The 25,190-nt window shown below is 44.6% G+C and overlaps 1 protein-coding gene across 1 annotated transcript; it reads right to left on the bottom strand.

The window, feature by feature from the left end:
• Positions 1 to 184: 184 nt before the first annotated feature.
• Positions 185 to 25,152, bottom strand: LOC308320703 (AP-1 complex subunit sigma-2-like). Its single transcript, XM_080771349.1, has 5 exons — positions 25,015 to 25,152; positions 22,339 to 22,517; positions 14,275 to 14,383; positions 12,880 to 13,017; positions 185 to 340 (listed from the first exon to the last, which is right to left on the bottom strand). The coding sequence occupies exons 2-5, from the start codon at positions 22,515 to 22,517 to the stop codon at positions 305 to 307; spliced, it is 462 nt and encodes a 153-aa protein (XP_080627475.1). The 5' UTR covers positions 25,015 to 25,152; the 3' UTR covers positions 185 to 304.
• Between the last annotated feature and the right edge of the window lie 38 nt (positions 25,153 to 25,190).

The raw sequence follows: 25,190 nt of genomic DNA, 5'->3' as shown, positions 1-25,190 counted from the left end.
GCACTGGAGCAGGGATGGAGGCACAGCATGCATGCAGGGCAGGGTGGGCACTGGATGGAGCAGGGATGGAGGCACAGCATCATGCAGGGCAGGGTGGGCACTGGATGGAGCAGGGATGGAGGCACAGCATGCAGGGCAGGGTGGGCACTGGAGCAGGGATGGAGGCACAGCATGCAGGGCAGGGTGGGCACTGGAGCAGGGATGGAGACACAGCATGCAGGGCAGGGTGGGCACTGGAGCAGGGATGGAGGAACAGCAGCACTGGGAGACAGGCAGCGATGACGGAGGCGAGAGCAGCGACCCATCAGTACACGGGCACGTTAAAATACTCGTGGCGGGGCTGTAGGATGAGGAGAGAGGAGGAGAGAGTAGAGAGAATCACACAGGCATTTCTTTTCAGAGGACGACGACACAGAAACCACAGCGAGACGTATACAGTATACGTACATCACATGGAACACGCAGGAGGACACAGAGCGAGCAGGACGCTGTGGGACGTATACAGCAACGAAACACACTTTCAACGCGTCATCATTAGGTGACGGATCCTCACAAACGGCATAAAAACAAAAAAAAAATAATAATAATAGCGGATCGGCAGGCTCACAATGTGTCGCACCGTCCGTGACACGTTGTGAGCTTGTAGATAGTCTATTTCTCCGCTATTCACCGCGTGGCAAATGATATGTTGGTGGTCCGTGCTGAGCCCCCGAGTGGTGCTAAATTGTGAGAACTGATGGCTTATGTAGGCAGTGTGATATCAAATGGAACACAACCACCCTAAAGACTAATCATTGTGTATATTCCTGCACTATACCTGCATTGAGTAAATGGTAAAATGGTAAATGGTGCATTTATATAGCGCCTTTATCCAAGGCGCTTTACATAGATTGTGCATTACATTCACCCATTCATACACCGATGGCAGCGGAAACCATGCAAGGCACCAACTAGCACATCGGGAGCAATTAGGGGTTCAGTGTCTTGCTCAAGGACACTTCGACAGTAACTCTGGGGGAGCCCGGGTTCGAACTGGCAACCTTGCGGTTCCCATCCAGGCACTCTACCCCTGAGCCACCGCCGTGAGTGACCTTGGTACATAGAATTTGATCTATTGAAGATTCTGACCTTCAAATGTACATTTCTGTTTTGATTGTATTGCTGTATTGTTGTATTGTTCTTTGTAAACGTATGTTTTCTCATGCCAATAAAGCCCTTTGAATTGAATTGAATTGACTGCATCAGTGTGTGTGTGAGTGTGAGATCTATTGTACAACATTTTAGTACAGTTACTACAGCAGTTCTTCATATCAAGGGCCATTATTTATTCGGCATTTGAGCCACGGACCCACCCTTACTTTGATGACATAATTATAGCCTCGATCGACTCAGACCCAAAAACGTAAAAAATACTGTATTATCGTTGGATAAGATTTTGTCCACAATTCCATGCTGTGTTGATGTTGGTAACACAGGAGAGAGATAACAGGCAAAATAACAATTTCATCTACTGTAATTGTGTAGAATTGTTGCAAATGAAGTAATGCAGATTAAAACTTAAAAAAGTCTTACACCCTCAAGAATTAAAGATCTACTCTTATAGATAGAACAGAGAGACAGACAGAGTTTAACAATGCACACACGTACAGTATGGATAGAATGCCACCTGGATAGAAACACGTACAGTAACTAATAAGACCAGGAAAGGAATGGCACACTATGAACACATTATCGTGATATACAGTATACAAGTAAGGGGTCGAGAGACGCTATAGTACAGAGTCAACGCATTCTCACAGCCGTGGCGTCAAGCGGAGGAGGGGTTCAGGGGGCCAAACTCACAGCCGTGGCGTGAATCGGGGGGGGGGGGGGGGGGGGGTTTAGGGGCCAAAATCGCTACGCTGGGATCCTCCCAGGGGGGCAGTCAGACAGATTTTTTGTGACGCCACTAAGGAAATGAAAGTTCATATAATGGCCTGTTGTGGCGCTCTCATTGGGCTCAAAAAACCCCATAGCCCCATAGAAGTCCATGTATTTGGGCCCAACTTCACCTAGACTGTATTACCTTAATAAACATGGTCATGAATACTTTTCGCTTCCAGTCACTAGTTTAAAGTCTCATTTCTAATGTCATAATATTCTTTTTGGAAAATGATGGCCCCATTTATAAAATAAATGACCATAAAGTCGCGCATGTTCTGAGGGGCGTGGCTACCGTTACAGTCTATGAACGGGATTCCCCACCCACTCGAGTCAAAATAAAAACCAACGAAGAAGAAGGGGGGAGTCCCGCCTCGTTGTCTGGGCCAGCCAATGGCCAAACTGGGCTCAAACGGATCTTGAAAGATGGCGACTTACAGTGCAAGGGATTTCAGGCTTCATTTTACGTTCACGTTAGACCCGGGGAACGCTTTGTCCATATTTTTTACAGTCTATGGATCCTCCCCATGCATGATGTGTCAGCCAGGTGTTGCCGACGTGACCTACAGTAGTCTCACCAGCGATGCGTTTAAAAATTGCATTCGAGCCAGTCTCGCATCTTCCATTTTGCAGTGCCGCATTTTCCACTATGGTGGTTTATGGTTTAAAAGTTGTGTTGACCCATGCAGTCTGGGGGCCGAGAAACCCCTTCAAGCCATTGAAAAATAGCAGATCTACAAGCTCGTATAGTGCGGCACTCGGTGCCGTGCTTATGAGCTTGTAGATCTGCTATTTCTTTGAAAAATCCTGAGAATGTGGCGCAAATCTTTTAAATATATATTATTTCAGAGCGAACGTTTTTAACTCCAAATCTTTGCTTTTGGGATGGGGTGGTGGGGTGGGGGGGGGGGGGGGTCCCTGGAACAACATATTTTCAGATGGGGGTCGGCGGCCAATTACATATAATTCTGGGGGTCCTTGACCTGAAAAAGGTTGAGAACCACTGACAGAGAAACACAGGGTTTTTCAGAAACGAAACATTGGGGAACGCCGAGAAGCAGCGTGACTCGACATGGGGAGCACTCCCCATGCCGTCGTGCCCCCCCCCCCCCCCCAAAACACGCCACAACCCGAGAGTGAGAACATGTTGACACAGAGTAGACATAGACATTATAATATGGCACATTGAAGGAAACAAGACTTCAGACTAAACCAGTCTATATAGAGGGCAGCTATTGAGTGGGCCTGAAGCCAGGGGAAGACTATATAGAGGAGACATCATCATCATATTATTATTATTCAGTATTCACCTAATTCTGGAAAAGACCGGATGATTCGGAGGCCATATTTGCCGGGACCAGCATACCTGTGAGGCAAATGTCAGTTGTTTTTTTTAAAGGTATATTCAGTGATTTCACTTGTCCCTGTCCCCAGTTAACCCCTGGGGGTCAAAAAACCTTAGGTTTCGTTTTTGGTTCTCTATATCCTGATTGGATGAAAGCTTGGGTCCCAAGGCAAAAACGAGACCTAAGGGTTTTTGAGTGAAATCACTGAATATACCTTTAAATGGGAGGACAGAAATGCGCTGTACAATGTACTGTACAATGTACTGTACAATGCTCGAACTGTAGGGTGTCAAAAATAAAAATCGATTCAACAATGCATCACGATACGGCCATGCACGTACTCTGCATCGATGCAGAAACGTGACGTAATCGATAATCTATAATAAACAATATATATATTATAAAAATATAAATCATTTATCGTTGCTGTCCGGACTGGAAACCTCATAACTCCATTTTTTAGGGTTTTTTTTTTGGCATAAATCAGTGGGTTCCCGTTCAGAATGGGTTAAAGACGTTTACGCCGTGGACTCTTGTCGTGACAAATCATGACAACAAACCCAATGTTTTGGGACGAACAAACAATTAGAAAGAAGAAAAAAAAACGGCAGGATACCACACGTTTGTGGTTTTTCTTCTTTGTAATTATTCGTTTCGTCCAAAATATTGTGTTTGTTGTCATGATTTGTCACGACTCGAGTTGGCTTCCTACGACGGTTTAAAAAAGGTCTTTACATAAATACCACCACAGAACGACAACACGACGTCACTGAGGGCTCATACATAAGTCTGGATTTTCGGTGGTGAGGTGACCACCACCGAACTACAACATGACGTCACTGAAGGCTCATACATAAGTCTGGATTTTCGGTGGTGAGGTGACCACCACCGAACGACAACATGACGTCACTGAAGGCTCATACATAAGTCTGGATGTTCGGTGGTGAGGTGACCACCACCGAACGACAACATGACGTCACTGAGCCGCGGTGAAGAGCAAACCACCGCCACCGCTCCCCAGCCCTTCTCTCTGTTTTTTTACTCACCACCGCTCAACGTTATTTTGCGCTGGTCGCGGTGGTCAGCTCACCACCGAAAACCCAGACTATGAATATAGGCCTTAACAAACACGCAACGCTGAGGCTGCGGTGAGAACCTGCCGACGTAGCCGTTATTCAAAACAGGAGACGTGTTCGTTATAATTCGGGGCTAAAAACAACACGCCAGCTCCTGAGAAAGGTTTCATTAATAAAGGCTTATTTAAAAGAGTTTCATTAATAAAGGCTTATTTAAAAGAGTTTCATTAATAAAGGCTTATTTCAAATAGTTTCCGTCCAAATCCCCCGTGGCATGTCGTCGTGTAATTACTGTTAACCGATTCTGACCGGGAACCCGTTTTGGTGTTAGCATCATGTCGTGCTTTAGCTATTGAAAAATAGCAGATCTACAAGCTCATAGCGCGCCACCGAGTGGCGCGCTATGAGCTTGTAGGTCTGCTATTTTTGAAAAATCGAAGAACGACTGACATTTTTTTAGAATCTGATCTCAGGTCAGAATGGGTCAATCAGACCAGTGTGTGTCCAGTGGAAACCTCGTATGAATCTGATCTCAGGTCAGAATGGGTTAATGCCTTAACCCATTCTGGACGGGAACGCCTTTTTGGCGTTTCAAAAGATTACGTTATGCTTTATTTATAGCTATTGAAAAATAGCAGATCTACAATAAGCTCATAACCTAAAACATGAACCTTGGTTGAACAAAACTAAAGTTGTCCTTTAAGTTAAAGCACTTTGATGTTGTCCGTTTAAACTGTCCGTTTAAACTAGAAATGTTCAGCAACTATACAGACAAAAAAAGAAATCATGATCATGATCTCAATTCTTGTGGAAGAAAATCGAGATTCACATTTGAGCAACATTTGCACAATCGTGCAGCACTTATATATTAATTCAACATTATTCCCAGTTAAGAATTTAATATCAACTATACTAAAGTTAGTCAGTTTTAAAGTTAGTTTTAAAAACTATAATTCTTTAGTAATAAATCATTGAGAGATTAGTGGTGTGTGGAGGTTTGGGGTTGATGTCCAGAAACGTGCTGGGCTTGATGTACACATAGTTGTGCGAGGGGTGTCGTTCACCAAAAAATTGCCGATCTCCAATCTCGCGAAGCGGCGTGAGCTTACAGATCAGCTACAGTATTTGCGTGAAACCCTCGTGCAGCTAGGCCTAAACCAGGCTTTGAGCTAATAATAATATTATTATAATCTATAATCTATATAATAATAATAATAATAATAATCTCTGCTAGAAATGACAAACTGAGTGCAAAGCATTTGACACAATAATCATTATTATTGTTCATTGGGATTAATTTGAAAGAAAGAAAAGAGAAATCCTGTTAAGTTAGAGAGACTTGGTGTTAAAATGAGCGATGTGCACACACACATTAATAAGTGTGATAGTATACAGTGTATTATGGAATGTACATGAACCACATTGCCGTTCAGTATACAACAGAATAATCACTATACTGTTGTACTGTAAGAACTATTGTAAATCACAAAAGATTGCCTATACTGTATGAAATGATTAGCATTCTTATAACCTTTTCCATACAATGGTTCATTCATTCATACATTGGGAGGTGAAGCGGCGAACAGTCGACGCCAGCGTCCTCATTTCTCACGTTCACACACCGACGGTGGCGAGCTCACACCGACCGACTCACTGGAGGCAATGTGGGGCTCAGTGTCTTGCCCAAGGACACTTCAATATAGGGTTCAGTGTCTTTGCCCAAGGACACTTCGGACAGGAGGACACTTCGACATGTGGACAGGAGGAGTCCGACCAACGGATCATTGGACGAGATGCTCTACCTCCTGAGACACAGTCGCTTACTGTACATTTAGGTAAAGAGTTTCAAGGTAAATAAATGTATTTTAGTACCTGCAGGCGTGTACAGTGAGACTATAGCTAATGGACTCCTCTAGGTGTGGATCGATGCTGGATCAATGGGCCGTTTCTCACAGCGCTGTGTGGGAACCTGACTGGACTGCAGTGCTACAGCATGGTCTGATCCGATCAGTCCTAATCCTAGCACCATTAGATCCAGATTCTGTGACATATTTCGGGTTCCTTTGTCTTACCGTTGGGAGGCTCAGGGCTTCAAAATGAACTCACACATTGCTTTTGCGAGATTGTAGATCAGTATCTTTTTTTTTGGGGGGGGGGGGGGCTTGAATTATAGAAGCTTCAGAGTCTGATAATCAGGCTATAGGGTCCAGCAGGGACCCTCAGGGTTCCTAATGGACCCTTACAGGTCTGTAACTATCAAGACTATATTTATGCCAGTCGTTGATATTATAAACTTTGAGAGTTTACTGTGACGGTGCCTCTGTTTCGGAGGCACCGTGTTCTCTAAAGCAAGTGGTACAGCTGCAGCAGTGAAAGCAAATGAGCCAGAACAGAAAGAGGTTTTGTCAGGATGATAATTAGACCGAACAACACGGTCGCTGCGCATCCAGGCCAGAACCACTCTCCTCTCCTCTCCTCTCCTCTCCTCTCCTCTCCTCTCCTCTCCTCTCCTCTCCTCTCCTCTCCTCTCCTCTCCTCTCCTCTCCCCATCCTCTCCCCTCCCCTCCCTCCACACTGGAGACAACAATGACAACAGTGTTGTTGTGCTGGACGAGTGTCTGTCTCCCCTTACACGACCCATCTCCCCAAATCCCCACAAGATTCCAAGGAATGTACAAACAAGACCACCACCAGCTACTGAGCTTGTAGATCTACAGATACAGACCACCACCAGCTACTGAGCTTGTAGATCTACAGATACAGACCACCACCAGCTAGTGAGCTTGTAGATCTACAGATACAGACCACCACCACCAAACGAGTGACGTCGTGTTATCCTTTGAGCCTTTTAATGTCTGACGGAGAATTTCCATCTTACTGCCGTTTGCTACGTACATGGCACGCACTGAGGTTAAGTTGACATTTTAGTAACCAATTATCTTCACTATTCTTTTCATATAGCGAATGTTATTGTTGATCATTATTTTTAATCTTTTCTCTTGGCTTTCTTCTTTCTTCTGAGAAACCGAGAAGTCAGGGTCCAATGAATACACAGATAACGATGCAGTCTCGCCAACTCCCACTCAACTCTCTCACTGTTGTCTGCCTCTCTCTCTCTCTCTCTCTCTCTCTGAATCACTTGAGACAGCTTTTGCGATACTTATTCGTCCGCCGTCATAGTGTACAGATTAGCCAGGTCGTCAGTACCACAACGTGATGACGTTCACATTTCTGATAAAGACTTTCATTCAAACAAAAAACCTTCCCGACAGCCTTGAAAACTGTCAGTGACAAGGACACTGGCATTATCATCTAACACGGTTCGTGGTTTTATTGTGTCTGAATGAGATAGTTAACCCATTCTGACCTGAGATCAGATTCATACGAGGTTTCCAATGGACACACACTGGTCTGATTAACCCATTCTGACCTGAGATCAGATTTAAAAAAATGTCAGTCGTTCTTCGATTTTTCAAAAATAGCAGACCTACAAGCTCATAGCGCGCCACTCGGTGGCGCGCTATGAGCTTGTAGATCTGCTATTTTTAAATAGCTAAAGCATAACATGATGCTGACACCAAAATGGGTTCCCGGTCAGAATGGGTTAAATGTCGTTGCTCATTTATGGATGTATACCAGTGGTTCCCAAAGTGGGGTACGGGGACCCCCAGGGGTCCTTGAGAGAGCTCCAGGGGGTCCCCTGCAGCTAAATGATAATTAGGGGGGGGGAAAAGGGACCCTTATGGGTCTGTACAAATGGACAAATGGACCCGTTAACTTTACATTGGGGTCCCAGAGATGGAAATGCCATTAAATGGGGGACCGTAGCCTATAATTCAGGTCAAACTGAGGGGTCCATGAAATGAAAAGGGTTCAGAATCACTGCTAGAGCTGTCCAAATCTCCTCTTATGGAGGGGGGTCCTTGGCATAATAACTTCTAATGGGGGTCCGCAGGCTAGCTATAATTAACAGTTTGCAGAATAATTACAGTACATTTCAAGCACAACTCGAGATAATCCGTCCATATAAGCAGTCAACAGACAGTTACGGTACTAACAAAATACACCAAAAGACCATACAATAAATTATATAAATACAAATATATACGGTAGTACATATAGTTGAGAAAAGGTTGGGGGGGGCGACGATATTTCTAATACTTATCGTTGATACGGAGGTGTGGCTTCTCTGATTCTGAGCATTAACCCTTTCTGACCGGGCACCCATTTTGGTGTTGGCATCATGTTATGCTTTAGCTATTGAAAAACAGCAGATCTACAAGCTCATATCGCGCCACCGAGTGGCGCGATACGAGCTTGTAGGTCTGCTATTTTTTGAAAAATCGAAGAACGACTGACATTTTTAGAATCTGATCCCAGGTCAGAATGGGTTAATCAGACCAGTGTGTGTCCAGTGGGAAACCTCGTATGAATCTGATCTCAGGTCAGAATGGGTTAATCCATTCATTATTAGTTGACTAATGTTTACAAACGGCCCACTGGCCAAATGGATACAGGATATTGAAGATAATAATGCAGCAAATATTTTATATTTTAGTTTTAGTCACAGTCTCTTGAACAGTTTCCATTTAGTTGTAGTTATATTTGTCACCAGGAATGTCTTAGTGTTATAGTCTAGTTTTAGTCGACTAAATAAGATTTTAGTCGACTAAATCTACAGTTGATTTAGTCGACTAAAATGTGTTTTTGGCGGGCCTAAATGCCGCCGTAATGACCGATTTTACACTCGCTGAAAATAGCCGATCTATATACAAGCTCACAACGTGTCGCGCTGTGAGCTTGTAGATCTGCTATTTTCAGCACGCAACCAAGTGTAAAATGACTTATACTGGATCTCCTTGTCCACTATAGTCCCTTCATAACATTCGTGTCTAGTTTTTGTGTTGACGAAATCGTCCAATATATTTAGTCTTAGTTTCAGTCATCGCAGCTTAGTTTTCATTTAGTTTTCGTCAGTGAAAAAAAGGTAGTCGACGAAGAACACATTTTTCGTCATAGTTTTTAGTCGACTAAATCAACACTGCTGTACAGTTGCACACACCGCTAAGCATAATTTCTGCTTGTGGCATAACTACGTTAACCTGACGCTGCCAGATGAGGGCGGTATTGCGGAAACATATTCCCCAACACAACACTCATCTGGGATCTCTGACGGAGTTGAGCCCTGAGTCAGATCTGCTTCGTACCGAACCAATCAGCGTGAGCTAAAGGCGGGATGCGGATGTGACGGTATACAGACACGTCGATATGATTGGTTGTGTTTGCACGCCCACACGGTGATAGACAGACGCTCCCATCCAATCATCTACCATGTATCTTGAAAAAAAGGAACAGCCCCGTCATCGAATTTGCTTCCGCGATCCCAGATCCAAATAAGCTGTGAAACAAATTTGTGTAGCAAGCTTTTTGGATCTGGCAGCGTCAGGTTATAACTACGTATTCATATTAGAAATGCTGATTGCTCAAGTTATTGGTTAGTGTTTGAGATTACAACTATACTATGATTCACATGGCATTTCTACTAGAGACATTATTAAAGACTACGGTTGTTATTATTAGCGGGGGGTTGGGGGGGGTGCACAGCAGTAACTACAATATCTGTGGTTCAGCAGTGGTTCTCAAAGTGGGGTCCAGGGGTCCCTCAAGCTGTCCTGAGGGTCCCAAATGAACCCTTACAGGTCTGGAGCTCTGAGGGTCCCAAAATAACACTTGGTTCTAGAACTGGTTCCAGTTCCGAACCAACTCTTTTTTTTTTTAACACTCTGAACTGGTTCAATATTAAGAACTGAACCGGTTCAAAGTGGAAAACGGGCCTGCCTGAGAGTGTGTACAAATGGAACCAAAGGGTCCACTTGGTTCCATGCGTATACAATCTCAAAGCGTTGTGGTGGTCCTTTGAAATTAAAATGTTTGAGAGAACCACTGATCTGTGGCGCATCGTGTGTCACGTTTGCATATATCGTTGTTGCTGTTGAGTTTCCCCCCCTCGCCCCGGAGCTGGAGTGGTGAGTCTACTTCTAAAGGCTACACACATAATATGCCTGGTGTACTTCTGTCCGTACCGTTACCGTACCTACACTGCAAAATCCCGAGTGCTTGGATTTAACTCTGAGAGCGTACGCGTGGAACCAAGTGGACCCTTATGGGGGTTTATAGGGCCGCACGGATCGGTAATCTTGGGCGATTATGCTGTCGATTTCTCGACCATTTTGGTGTTAGCATTATGCTATGCTTTAGCTATTGAAAAATAGCAGATCTACAAGCTCGTAGCGCGCCACCGAGTGGCGCGCTACGAGCTTGTAGGTCTGCTATTTTTGAAAAATCGAAGAACGACCGACATAGAAACGTAGCTTTTTCAGAAAACTGTCATTTTCAAACAGACAATTTTAGAATCTGATCTCAGGTCAGAATGGGTTAATCGAATGAGCGAGAAGACCGTATTTTTGATTATTTCTTTTCGATATCAACAACTAGGGGTGTAACGATATAGTAACTGCATCGAAAAACCCGATTTGAATTTCATGAATCGAAGTATATCGAAATGAAAACAGCAACATTGATTATGTATCGTATCGTTTCGCAACGCAAATAATCGCTATCGAATAGTTTTGCTATGCAAATAATCGATTGTGTGTCAATACTACATTTCTCTGCGTGGTAATTTAGCAATTTTCAGAAGATAAAAGAAAAAGAGGGGATTGATTACTTAGTTTAAAATAATGTCAATGAAACTGCCTCCCCCTGGCCAGCCGGGGCGCCTGATGGAGGGGAAAGGAACTGGTTGGAATAACGTGTTCCTTCCACGCGCTACGTCCAACCAGGGAAAACTCCCCCCTGTCAGGTGTAAAGGAGCAACTTGGACACTCAGGCATGAAGGAAGCATGAGTTCAAGTCCGTTGCTCTCCCCTTGTCCCCCATATATATGGGGACTAGGTTGGTGGAGGGTGTGTAGAGCCCAGGATCACATTAGATAATTGACACAGGGGTGAAAAATGGGTTACAAAATCGTGGCATAAAAAAATGTAGTAAAAAAATAACGTCAATGTATTTTAAATAGCGATTTCAAATCATTGAATCGTATCGCCATAATGAACCAACATCGTCAACCATCTATCGTGATACGCATCGCTGTTCAAATGTAAATCGTTACACCCCTAATATAAACTAATCAATCATTTTAATCAGTTAGTCTGATCGTCTGGTTCCATGCGTGGACTCTCAGGGGGTTAAAGTCATCGCCGGGGACTTCACTATAGCGCACGCCGCAGTCGTTGGACGAGGTAGTACCGTATGAGCGCAGAGCCTCCAGTCAGTGCTACGCTATGAGCTATAGCTATACTACGGTTAGCGCTACGGTTAGCGGTCAGGGACGAGGTAGTACCGTATGAGCGCAGAGCCTCCAGTCAGTGCTACGCTATGAGCTATAGCTATACTACGGTTAGCGCTACGGTTAGCGGTCGTTGGACGAGGTAGTACCGTATGAGCGCAGAGCCTCCAGTCAGTGCTACGCTATGAGCTATAGCTATACTACGGTTAGCGCTAACGCAGCTCTGTCTACACCACACTGTACCTGGAAACAGTCGCATCTGAAAGTCTATATTCTGTAGAAATCACAAGAAGGAGAAACGTGAAGAAGGGAGAGAGAGAGAGAGAGAGAGAGAGAGAGAGAGAGAGAGAGAGAACATGTCAGCTGCAAATCAACACCGACATCAGCAAACTGTTTCTATGTATTCGATGAATTACCATGTGCTGTTCTTGCTTACTGTAAATCGCTCTGGATTAAGAGCGTCTGCTAAATGCCTAAATTGTAAATAAATAAAAAAGGAAAAAACAGCAAGTGGCATTTGATGACAAAATGCAGCAGCGACATGTGTGAGCTGCTAGGAGAAGGAACACAACCACCCTAAAGTCTAATCATTGTGTGTATTCCTGCACTATCTGCATCAAAATGTACATACTGTAGTACTTGGTACACGTAGACATTGATTTATTGGAGATTCTGACTTTCAACTGTACATACATACATTTAGTTTTGATTGTATTGTTCCACGTTTTGCTTTGGCAATGTAAACGTCAATGTTTTCTCATGCCAATAAAGCCCTTTCAATTTAACCCATTTTGGGGACGGGAACCCCTTTTGGTGTTATGGCATTATGTTATGCTTTAGCTATTGAAAAATCGCAGATCTACAAGCTCGTAGCGCGCCACCGAGTGGCGCGCTACGAGCTTGTAGGTCTGCTATTTTTGAAAACTGTCATGATTTAGAAGACATTTCTTTAGAATCTGATCTCAGGTCAAAATGCGTTAAAGAACCACCATTCTTCTGTGCGTTAGAATCTGGTCTCAGGTCAGAATGGGTTAAACGAATAGAACTTTAGCCTTTAGCTGAGGTGGTCCAGTGGTCTCCACTGGTCAGCCTTTAGCGGCGGTGGTCCAGTGGTCACCACTGGTCAGCCTTTAGCTGAGGTGGTCCAGTGGTCTCCACTGGTCAAGCAGACAGACAGTCCTGTACTCACCTCCTGCAGCAGGTCGGCCTGCTCGATGGCCTTCAGGACGTTCTTCTTGGAGGTCTCCTGGGCCTCTCCGCCCAGGAGGAACTCGTCCAGGATGAAGTAGGCCTTCTCAAAGTTGAAGATGATGTCCAGCTCACACACCTGTTCGAAACGACAGAGAGGACGGTCGTATCAGTGTTCATTTATATGACATATGTCCCAAACCGCGCCCCCCCTAAGGTCTTCCACTGCTGGCCTGCTCGCTTTGCCTAAAAAAATGGCAACTAAAAAATACGGGGAAGCAGCTTTTTGCTTCTAGGGGCCGACGGCATGGAACAAACTCCCACTGTACCTTCGACAGGCAGCCTCTGTAGTTTAACAAACTCCCACTGTACCTTCGACAGGCAGCCTCTGTAGTTTAACAAACTCCCACTGTACCTTCGACAGGCAGCCTCTGTAGTTTAACAAACTCCCACTGTACCTTCGACAGGCAGCCTCTGTAGTTTAACAAACTCCCACTGTACCTTCCACAGGCAGCCTCTGTAGTTTAACAAACTCCCACTGTACCTTCCACAGGCAGCCTCTGTAGTTTAACAAACTCCCACTGTACCTTCGACAGGCAGCCTCTGTAGACATTTTTAAAGCACAGCTCAACACCCACTTTAATCTACACCCTTGCTTTTAATTGATCTTTTATTTGTTGTTATTCATGTCCTCACTGTATTGCATTACGGCTCTTGTTTTTTAATGTCGTTGCCTTGCTTTTCCTTTTTTATTCTCCATTGTTCTGTAAAGCACTTTGAAAGGTGCTATACAAATAAAGTGTTATTGTTATTATTATTTACTTTATTACTGTAGGATGAGCAGCACGTTTTGGTAAAACCTTTTGGATGGATAATATGGCAGCTGTCGGGCAGGAATCATGTAAGTTCATATTTCATTGTTTTAGGTTATTTCATAAACTATTGCCCCGATTTATAGTTTATACGTTTTTTTGCGTGACAGGCCTAAATGGGTTAACCCGTTTGGTGTCATTATGCTATCATTTAGCTAATGAAAAAAAAAGCAGATCTACAAGCTCGTAGCGCGCCACCGAGTGTCGCGCTACGAGCTTGTAGGTCTGCTATTTTTGAAAAGTCGTGAAAATGTGGCGCAAATCTTTGAATATATATTTCAGAGCGGACATTTTTAACTAAGATATTTGCTTCTGGGGGGGGTCCCTGGAACTACATATGTTTTTGAGATGGGGGGTCCGTGGCCCAATAGAGATAATTCTGCGGGTCCTTGACATGAAAAAGTTTGAGCACCACTGACACAGAAACATGGGTTTTTCAGGGGGGGGGATTACTTTTTTTTTTTATCGACCTTAGTCCAAAATGGGTTAAAGAAAGAGTAAAAAAGGGTGTGAGACACACATACGCTGCCAAAGTATTTGTCCAGCAGCTCCACGTATCTGTGGATGATCTCCAAGGTTATGAGCTCATTGTCCTGGTCCTCAATGGCACAGCAGAAATACAGGCTGGCATATCTGTGAACACAGAGCAGACCATCAGAACACACCGTCAGAACATATCTGTGAACACAGAGCAGACGGTCAGAACACACCGTCAGAACATATCTGTGAACACAGAGCAGACGGTCAGAACACACCGTCAGAACATATAAACACAGAGCAGACGATCAGAACACACCGTCAGAACATATCTGTGAACACAGAGCAGACGATCAGAACACACTGTCAGAACATATCTGTGAACACAGAGCAGACGATCAGAACACACTGTCAGAACATATCTGGAAACACAGAGCAGACGATCAGAACACACTGTCAGAACATATCTGGAAACACAGAGCAGACGAAAACATCCACACCGTCAGAACATATAAACACAGAGCAGACGATCAGAACACACCGTCAGAACATATAAACACAGAGCAGACGACCACATCCACACCGTCAGAACATATCTGTGAACACAGAGCAGACGGTCAGAACACACCGTCAGAACATATAAACACAGAGCAGACGGTCAGAACACACCGTCAGAACATATAAACACAGAGCAGACGGTCAGAACACACCGTCAGAACATATAAACACAGAGCAGACGACAACATCCACACTGTCAGAACATATAAACACAGAGCAGACGATCAGAACACACCATCAGAACATATAAACACAGAGCAGACGACCAGAACACACCGTCAGAACATATAAACACAGAGCAGACGACCACATCCACACCGTCAGAACATATAAACACAGAGCAGACGATCAGAACACACCATCAGAACATATAAACACAGAGCAGACGACCACATCCACACCGTCAGAACATATAAACACAGAGCAGACGATCAGAACACACCGTCAGAACATATAAACACAGAGCAGACGACAACATCCACACCGTCAGAACATATAAACACAGAGCAGACGGTCAGAACACACCGTCAGAACATATAAACACAGAGCAGACGATCAGAACACACCGTCAGAACATATAAACACAGAGCAGACGACCACATCCACACCGTCAGAACATATCTGTGAACACAGAGCAGACGGTCAGAACACACCATCAGAACATATAAACACAGAGCAGACGACCAGAACACACCGTCAGAACATATAAACACAGAGCAGACGACCACATCCACACCGTCAGAACATATAAACACAGAGCAGACGACCACATCCACACCATCAGAACATATAAACACAGAGCAGACGACAACATCCACACCATCAGAACATATAAACACAGAGCAGACGATCAGAACACACTGTCAGAACATATAAACACAGAGCAGACGACAACATCCACACCGTCAGAACATATAAACACAGAGCAGACGACCAGAACACACCATCAGAACATATAAACACAGAGCAGACGACCACATCCACACCGTCAGAACATATAAACACAGAGCAGACGATCAGAACACACCATCAGAACATATAAACACAGAGCAGACCATCAGAACACACCATCAGAACATATAAACACAGAGCAGACCATCAGAACACACCATCAGAACATATAAACACAGAGCAGACGATCAGAACACACTGTCAGAACATATAAACACAGAGCAGACCATCAGAACACACCATCAGAACATATAAACACAGAGCAGACCATCAGAACACACCATCAGAACATATAAACACAGAGCAGACCATCAGAACACACCATCAGAACATATAAACACAGAGCAGACCATCAGAACACACCGTCAGAACATATAAACACAGAGCAGACGAAAACATCCACACCGTCAGAACATATAAACACAGAGCAGACGACAACATCCACACCGTCAGAACATATAAACACAGAGCAGACGATCAGAACACACCGTCAGAACATATACATGTATATGATTATGGGTGTCCAGAACCGAACCAGAAGCAGACTCACTGCTCCATGGGTGTCCAGCCTCACTCGAACCCCTGACCCTTCATCCATAGTAATCCCTCAGGCTTTTCCTTCAGCATGTGACGACCGGCTAATCACAGGAGTCACTCGACTCTTTCAGAAACGCAAGCACGCAGCGCACGAGGGCAGGGCTGGTGTGGTGGACTACAGATTCATCCAACAAGCGTTGCACGAGGGCAGGGCTGGTGTGGTGGACGACAGATTCATCCAACAAGCGTTGCACGAGGGCAGGGCTGGTGTGGTGGGCGACAGATTCATCCAACAAGCGTTGCACGAGGGCAGGGCTGGTGTGGTGGGCGACAGATTCATCCAACAAGCGTTGCACGAGGGCAGGGCTGGTGTGGTGGGCGACAGATTCATCCAACAAGCGTTGCACGAGGGCAGGGCTGGTGTGGTGGACGACAGATTCATCCAACAAGCGTTGCACGAGGGCAGGGCTGGTGTGGTGGACTACAGATTCATCCAACAAGCGTTGCACGAGGGCAGGGCTGGTGTGGTGGACGACAGATTCATCCAACAAGCGTTGCACGAGGGCAGGGCTGGTGTGGTGGGCGACAGATTCATCCAACCAGGTCAAGATTTAAAAAAAATCTATTGCATTTGCACCCCTAACTAATGCCTTATTAACCGACTGACAATCTATAGCCTTCCCTGTGTCAGAAACACAGTAGATATATGGCCCTAGAAACGTCCAAGAAAACTAACATGGTTATCAAATTATGGTGAAATTAAGGGGTCACAATAAAACTATTATTACTTGCGCAAGCAGAGCGCACAAGTAATAATTTCGCCCGGTCTGTGTGCACCGTGCCAGCCAACCCGCCACTTGATGCGTATGCAAATAAAACAGCAGATTTGTGCCTGGTTTGCTGGGACCAGATTACATACATGACCATATGTCTTACGTCATCATTTAGAGCTAGTCATACGTATACTATATACATAATCAGTAAAATAAAATAGCAAATTGTGCCTGATTTGCTGGGACCAGAGTACATGGTGTGTATATGTATGACTAGCTCTCAATGATGACGTAAGAAATATGGTCATTTATGTAATCCGGTCATCAAATTGATAAAAGTGTATTTCTTATATAGATAGAAACTTGAACCATACTTAATAATACTAGGTGTTTACATGCATAAAGTAGATAGGTAGCAAATAGTTACACCTAATGATTATACATTTCAAACGTTCCTTCACAGAGATACTGAGATTCCACAGTTTACAGCAGTCGAAAGTACTTGCTCTGCTTGCGCACTAGTTGGCCATTTATGGCCTACTAGTGTGCAACAAGCAAGTATGCACTCGGCAGAGTGCAGTTCTAGTTATCATTATTATTGAAGGTGGCCATTTGCTCGGTAAAATATTTCGGGGGCATATTTAGAATGCGTGCAGGGCAGGCTTTAGTATGTTGAATCTAGTTTGCATTAATGAGGATTTAGTTGACACAATAAAATAAAATGGCGATAGTATTCCGTGTGGGGCAGACGGCCTGTCACAGCCAGATTTGGGAGAGCAGCAGCTTTGTTGTTGCGAGGAAAGGAAAGCGGTAAAATGAGACTTTCGTGGTTGTTTTCGTCTCAGATTTAGTCCGACAGAGTGACACAGTATAACTCTATGGGGACACAAAAGTAGGACCCGGAAGTATCTCAGGAGGGGGCGCTCACGTCACAGCTAAAATACTGAATTGAAAAATAGCAGATCTACAAGCTCTTTATAGGTCTGCTAGAACGACTGACATAGAAACATGGCTTTTTCAGAAAACTGTCGGGATGTAAAAGACATTTTTAGAATCTGATCTCAGGTCAGAATGGGTTAAATGGACCGGACAGCAGTGTTGTTTTTTGGCAGCAAATTTAGATTCACCTGGAATGTTTTAGTGTTAAGTCTAGTCGTTTTAGTCGACTAAATATCATAAGATTTCGGTCGACTAAATCTACAGGTGATTTAGTCACGGACTAAAATGTAATTTGGACGGGCCTTGATGTCGCCGTAATGACATGCTGAAAATAGCAGATCTACAAGCTCATAGCGCACCACTCGGTGGCGCGCTATGAGCTTGTAGATCTGCTATTTTTCAATAGCTAAAGCATAACAAAATGCTAACACCAAAATGGGTTAAACCTCCATGATATTGATATCTCTTGTAGATTGTGGCTTGTAGATCTGCTATTTTCAGCATGCAACCAAGTGTAAAATGACTTCTACTGGATCTCTTGTCCACTTATATAGTCCCTTCCTAACATAGTTTTTATTTGGCAGAAACCTCAGTGAGTGAAGTGAACCATCTCTGATATGAGCTCTTGTTCAATGGATGCTAATCACAAACAAAGCTTTGCTCACATGCTTCAGCAGATTATGCCCCGAAGATTAATTAACCTCAATCACACGGGAGTTATTGGAACTACAAAAACTTCAATCATGGAAGCACATTAGTATCATCGGTAGTCACAATTTCCGAATGCTTCCGTCATACAGTCTGGAGCAACGGAAGAGCTGCCATGAGTAGAATATAAATGCTTCCTGTCATACAGTCTGGAGCGAGGGAAGAGCTGTCATGAGTAGAATATAAAATAAATGCTTCCTGTCATACAGTCTGGAGCAAGGGGAGAGCCGTTATGAGTAGAATATAAATGCTTCCTGTCATACAGTCTGGAGCGAGGGAAGAGCTGTCATGAGTAGAATATAAATGCTGCCGTCATACAGTCTGGAGCAACGAAGAGCTGTCATGAGTAGAATATAAATGCTTCCGTCATACAGTCTGGAGCAACGGAAGAGCTGTTATGAGTAGAATATAAATGCTTCCTGTCATACAGTCTGGAGCAACGGAAGAGCCTTCATGAGTAGAATATAAATGCTTCCTGTCATACAGTCTGGAGCAACGAAGAGCCTTCATGAGTAGAATATAAATGCTTCCTGTCATACAGTCTGGAGCAACGAAGAGCTGTTATGAGTAGAATATAAATGCTTCCTGTCATACAGTCTGGAGCGAGGGAAGAGCTGCCATGAGTAGAATATAAATGCTTCCTGTCATACAGTCTGGCATGCAACCAAGTGTAAAATGACTTATACTGGATCTCTTGTCCACTAGTCCCTTCCTAACATTTTAGTCTATATAGTTTTTATTTGTTGACGAAATTGTCAGCATAATTCGTCTTAGTTTTAGTCATCGTAGCTTAGTTTTCATTTAGTTTCCATTTAGTTTTCGTCAGTGAAGAAAAGGTAGTCGACGAACCTTTTTCGCCATAGTTTTTAGTCGTAGGAAAACAACACTGCTCCAACACTGACCACCCTTGGCGTCCCTCCACTACAGGAAGGTGAAAACAACACTGACCTCTTGTAGACCACCTTCACCTCCACTCCAGGAAGGTGAAAACAACACTGACCTCTTGTAGACCACCTTCACCTCCACTCCAGGAAGGTGAAAACAACACTGACCTCTTGTAGACCACCTTCACCTCCACTACAGGAAGCTGAAAACAACACTGACCTCTTGTAGACCACCTTGGCGTCCCTCCACAACAGGAAGGTGAAAACAACACTGACCTCTTGTAGACCACCTTGGCGTCCCTCCACAACAGGAAGGTGAAAACAACACTGACCTCTTGTAGACTACCTTGGCGTCCCTCCGCTCCAGGAAGGTGAAAACAACACTGACCTCTTGTAGACCACCTTGGCGTCCCTCCACTACAGGAAGCTGAAAACAACACTGACCTCTTGTAGACCACCTTGGCCTCCCTCCGCTCCAGGAAGGTGAAAACAACACTGACCTCTTGTAGACCACCTTCACCTCCACTACAGGAAGGTGAAAACAACACTGACCTCTTGTAGACCACCTTGGCGTCCCTCCGCTCCAGGAAGGTGAAAACAACACTGACCTCTTGTAGACCACCTTGGCGTCCCTCCGCTCCAGGAAGGTGAAAACAACACTGACCTCTTGTAGACCACCTTCACCTCCACTACAGGAAGCTGAAAACAACACTGACCTCTTGTAGACCACCTTCACCTCCACTACAGGAAGGTGAAAACAACACTGACCTCTTGTAGACCACCTTCACCTCCACTCCAGGAAGGTGAAAACAACACTGACCTCTTGTAGACCACCTTGGCGTCCCTCCGCTCCAGGAAGGTGAAAACAACACTGACCTCTTGTAGACCACCTTGGCGTCCCTCCGCTCCAGGAAGGTGAAAACAACACTGACCTCTTGTAGACCACCTTCACCTCCACTACAGGAAGCTGAAAACAACACTGACCTCTTGTAGACCACCTTCACCTCCGCTACAGGAAGGTGAAAACAACACTGACCTCTTGTAGACCACCTTGGCGTCCCTCCACTCCAGGAAGGTGAAAACAACACTGACCTCTTGTAGACCACCTTGGCGTCCCTCCACTCCAGGAAGGTGAAAACAACACTGACCTCTTGTAGACCACCTTCACCTCCACTACAGGAAGGTGAAAACAACACTGACCTCTTGTAGACCACCTTCACCTCCACTACAGGAAGGTGAAAACAACACTGACCTCTTGTAGACCACCTTCACCTCCACTACAGGAAGCTGAAAACAACACTGACCTCTTGTAGACCACCTTGGCGTCCCTCCACTACAGGAAGGTGAAAACAACACTGACCTCTTGTAGACCACCTTCACCTCCACTCCAGGAAGCTGAAAACAACACTGACCTCTTGTAGACCACCGCCGCGTCCCTCCGCTACAGGAAGGTGAAAACAACACTGACCTCTTGTAGACCACCTTGGCGTCCCTCCACTCCAGGAAGCTGAAAACAACACTGACCTCTTGTAGACCACCTTTGGCGTCCCTCCGCTCCAGGAAGCTGAAAACAACACTGACCTCTTGTAGACCACCTTCACCTCCACTCCAGGAAGCTGAAAACAACACTGACCTCTTGTAGACCACCTTGGCGTCCCTCCACTCCAGGAAGGTGAAAACAACACTGACCTCTTGTAGACCACCTTGGCGTCCCTCCACTCCAGGAAGGTGAAAACAACACTGACCTCTTGTAGACCACCTTCACCTCCACTACAGGAAGGTGAAAACAACACTGACCTCTTGTAGACCACCTTGGCGTCCCTCCGCTCCAGGAAGGTGAAAACAACACTGACCTCTTGTAGACCACCTTGGCGTCCCTCCACTACAGGAAGGTGAAAACAACACTAACCTCTTGTAGACCACCTTCACCTCCACTACAGGAAGGTGAAAACAACACTGACCTCTTGTAGACCACCTTGGCGTCCCTCCGCTCCAGGAAGGTGAAAACAACACTGACCTCTTGTAGACCACCTTGGCGTCCCTCCACTCCAGGAAGGTGAAAACAACACTGACCTCTTGTAGACCACCTTCACCTCCACTACAGGAAGGTGAAAACAACACTGACCTCTTGTAGACCACCTTCACCTCCACTACAGGAAGGTGAAAACAACACTGACCTCTTGTAGACCACCTTCACCTCCACTACAGGAAGGTGAAAACAACACTGACCTCTTGTAGACCACCTTGGCGTCCCTCCACTACAGGAAGGTGAAAACAACACTAACCTCTTGTAGACCACCTTCACCTCCACTACAGGAAGGTGAAAACAACACTGACCTCTTGTAGACCACCTTGGCGTCCCTCCGCTCCAGGAAGGTGAAAACAACACTGACCTCTTGTAGACCACCTTGGCGTCCCTCCACTCCAGGAAGGTGAAAACAACACTGACCTCTTGTAGACCACCTTCACCTCCACTACAGGAAGGTGAAAACAACACTGACCTCTTGTAGACCACCTTCACCTCCACTACAGGAAGGTGAAAACAACACTGACCTCTTGTAGACCACCTTCACCTCCACTACAGGAAGGTGAAAACAACACTGACCTCTTGTAGACCACCTTCACCTCCACTACAGGAAGGTGAAAACAACACTGACCTCTTGTAGACCACCTTCACCTCCACTACAGGAAGGTGAAAACAACACTGACCTCTTGTAGACCACCTTCACCTCCACTACAGGAAGGTGAAAACAACACTGACCTCTTGTAGACCACCTTGGCGTCCCTCCACTCCAGGAAGCTGCACATCTTGGGCTTCCGGGCGAGGATGGTCTGCACCAGCTCCCTGGTGATCTTCTTCTTCTCCTTGTCCGACAGCGGGACGTACCACTTCTGGAGACGCAGCTTGCCTTGGCGGCTGAACAGCAGCATGAACTGCATCTGCATGGACCACGGGCACACATGGGACATCAAAAGGGACCAGGGGCCACCCACGGCCGGGCAACGTTTTTCATGTCAAGGACGCCCAGAATTATCTCTATTGGGCCACGGACCCCCATCTACAAATATTTTAGTTAAAAATGTTCACTCTGAAATGGACATTCAAAGATTTGCACCACATTTTCACGATTTTTCTAAAATAGCAGACCCTACTTATACAAGTTCATAGCGCCGCGCTATGAGCTTGTAGATCTGCTTTCCCTTGTAAAGACCAGTAAGACGCGCGAACGCGGGAAGCGAACGCAGATTGCAATAACAATTAGAATAAATTACCACGCCATCACACTGATAACCATATAAGGAGTCCCCAAAGCAGCCATCACACTGATGTCACCATGACTCATGCGTTCGTGTGTCTGTGCCCTTTGTGCCCATATATGGAGCTGAGTGATTTGTTGATGCAACACACTCCATATTTGGACGTAGCTCCATATATGGGCACAAAGGGGGGACACACGCACGCACAGACATGATCTGCTAGGTCTCATAGTAAGTGCTCACTGCATTCGCAATCACTGCGTTCGCAATAATGTCTCCATAACCTAAAACTGAGAGAAAAGTGGCTTCAATAAAAAAATAACATAAAACCACACCTATGTGTGAAGTGAGGGGCGCTAATATATTAAGTCTAACTCATGTTGATTAGGTGATGTAATGGTGATGTAAAAATAAACAGTGACAACACAAACATTAAACGCCATTAAACAACATGACGTAATGAGTTACATTATTTGACGTAGATTTTTCCCTTCATTGTCAATAATGGCATTTACAAAACAAACATTGAACTAAAGACAAACATTAAACCAGTGTAAAAATCTACTGGATGCAGGAAATCATGATTTAATTATATAGACAAAAAAAGATCTCCGTTTTGGAGACAAGGTTTATTATCGGTAACAAGACTACTCGCCCCGTTTCTGTTTTCCTCCCAGAATTTTCCCCAGTGAGGGGTGGGAGAGGCTGGACAGCAGACGGCTGGACTTTGAATTTCTCTAACTATAAACTTTCATGACAGCAGAACAGCCTAAGTACAAATATAATTTATGAAAAGCTACTACAGTGAAGTCTGTTCACAGAAGTTGTTGTAGGATATGATGTGGGGATTATCTGACGAGGTACCATTTGAGGGGGCAAAACCTTACATATACTAAATAATACTAAATTGTTTATAGGTTCAATATAAGTCAAATAATATAGCTTTTCCACAGCAGTATCTTTTTATATTTTTCCAAAAAGAATACAAACAGCCAATAGCATATTACAAAGTTATCCCCCTCACTGGGGACAATTCCGGAAGGAAAAAGTGGCAAGCACCGGGGCGAGTAGTCCAGTATTCTTATTATCAATGTGACATTACATAAAAAGAGTTTCTCATCACGCCAGTTGCCAAGGTAACTGTATTCTGAGACCCTGTCTCTATTGCAGAGGATATGGATATGTTAAATTAAGAGGTCGATGTGTCTAGACCTATAGTATTAAAGTGGACATCTGAATCCCCCACCCACCCCTTTTCCCCCTCACTGTATATGGGGGGGTTTTTTCACCCTTTTTACCTCCTTTATGATGATTTCCTGTTTTTGTCTATATGGAAGTGTATATATTCGTATGTCTCTAAATGTTATGATTCAATTCAATTCAATTCAATTTTATTATAGTGATGAATTGAACAAGGTGGACCCTCTTGTAAACAAGTGTAATGCTTCATTAGGTCGTCGTCCACTCACAGTTAACAGTCTTTGTATTGTGTTTGAAATGTACTGTAAGTCTGCAAAACTGTTAATAAATATTTCAATCAACCAATCAATAAATGCTTCATTGGGTCGTCCACTCACAGTTAACAGTCTTTGTATATTGAGTTTGTGCTTGAAATATCTACTGACATTCTGCAAACTGTTAACACATACTTCAATCAACAAACATGGATTTTAGTTTAGCTTGCATTTCAAAGCATTTATAAAGCCTATAAGGCTAAGCTCAGCCGTGCAGGGCAACGTGCAGCCAGGACTCAGAGCATTAATACAGCACGCTGCGGCTTCCTCATGTAACATCTGAGAAGGACTGTCTCAGCGTGCCTTAATTAAAGGGAAGTGACTTAACTCGTGTATACCGTTATATTCAACGGTTTAGAATTTAGAGGTGTTTTCTTCACTGACGGACCTGCTCGGTCATTAACCAAAAAGCAAAACACCCAGCAGGAGCTTAGTGTGTGTGTGTGTGTGTGTGTGTGTGTGTGTGTGTGCGCGCGCGGCAAGTATACTATAGCTAGCCGAAAGATTTAGACTCCCGTATCGTATGTATTGTATTCTGACATTGAAAAGTACAGTACTGTGTGTGAAAACACACACACACACACACACACACACACACACACACACACACACACACGAACCCGGCGAAACACACACAGCTTTACATCAACGACAAAACAACTTACCGTGAATTATAAAGAATCAAAAGTCTTCTTGTCGTTACGGTGTGACACGCATTCGCACGCACGCACGCACACACTTACAGTACAGTAGACACTAGACAGCTCACCACACACACACACACACATTAAAATGTTCACAACACGCAACTAGACACTAGAGCTCATTAGAGTGAATGAAT

The sequence above is a fragment of the Protomyctophum bolini genome (genome assembly GCF_963924005.1).
Source record: "Protomyctophum bolini genome assembly, chromosome: 8".
NCBI classification, from domain to species: domain Eukaryota; kingdom Metazoa; phylum Chordata; class Actinopteri; order Myctophiformes; family Myctophidae; genus Protomyctophum; species Protomyctophum bolini.
The sequence above is the reverse complement of the archived record's forward strand: the minus strand, read 5'-3'. Positions and strand labels throughout refer to the sequence as shown.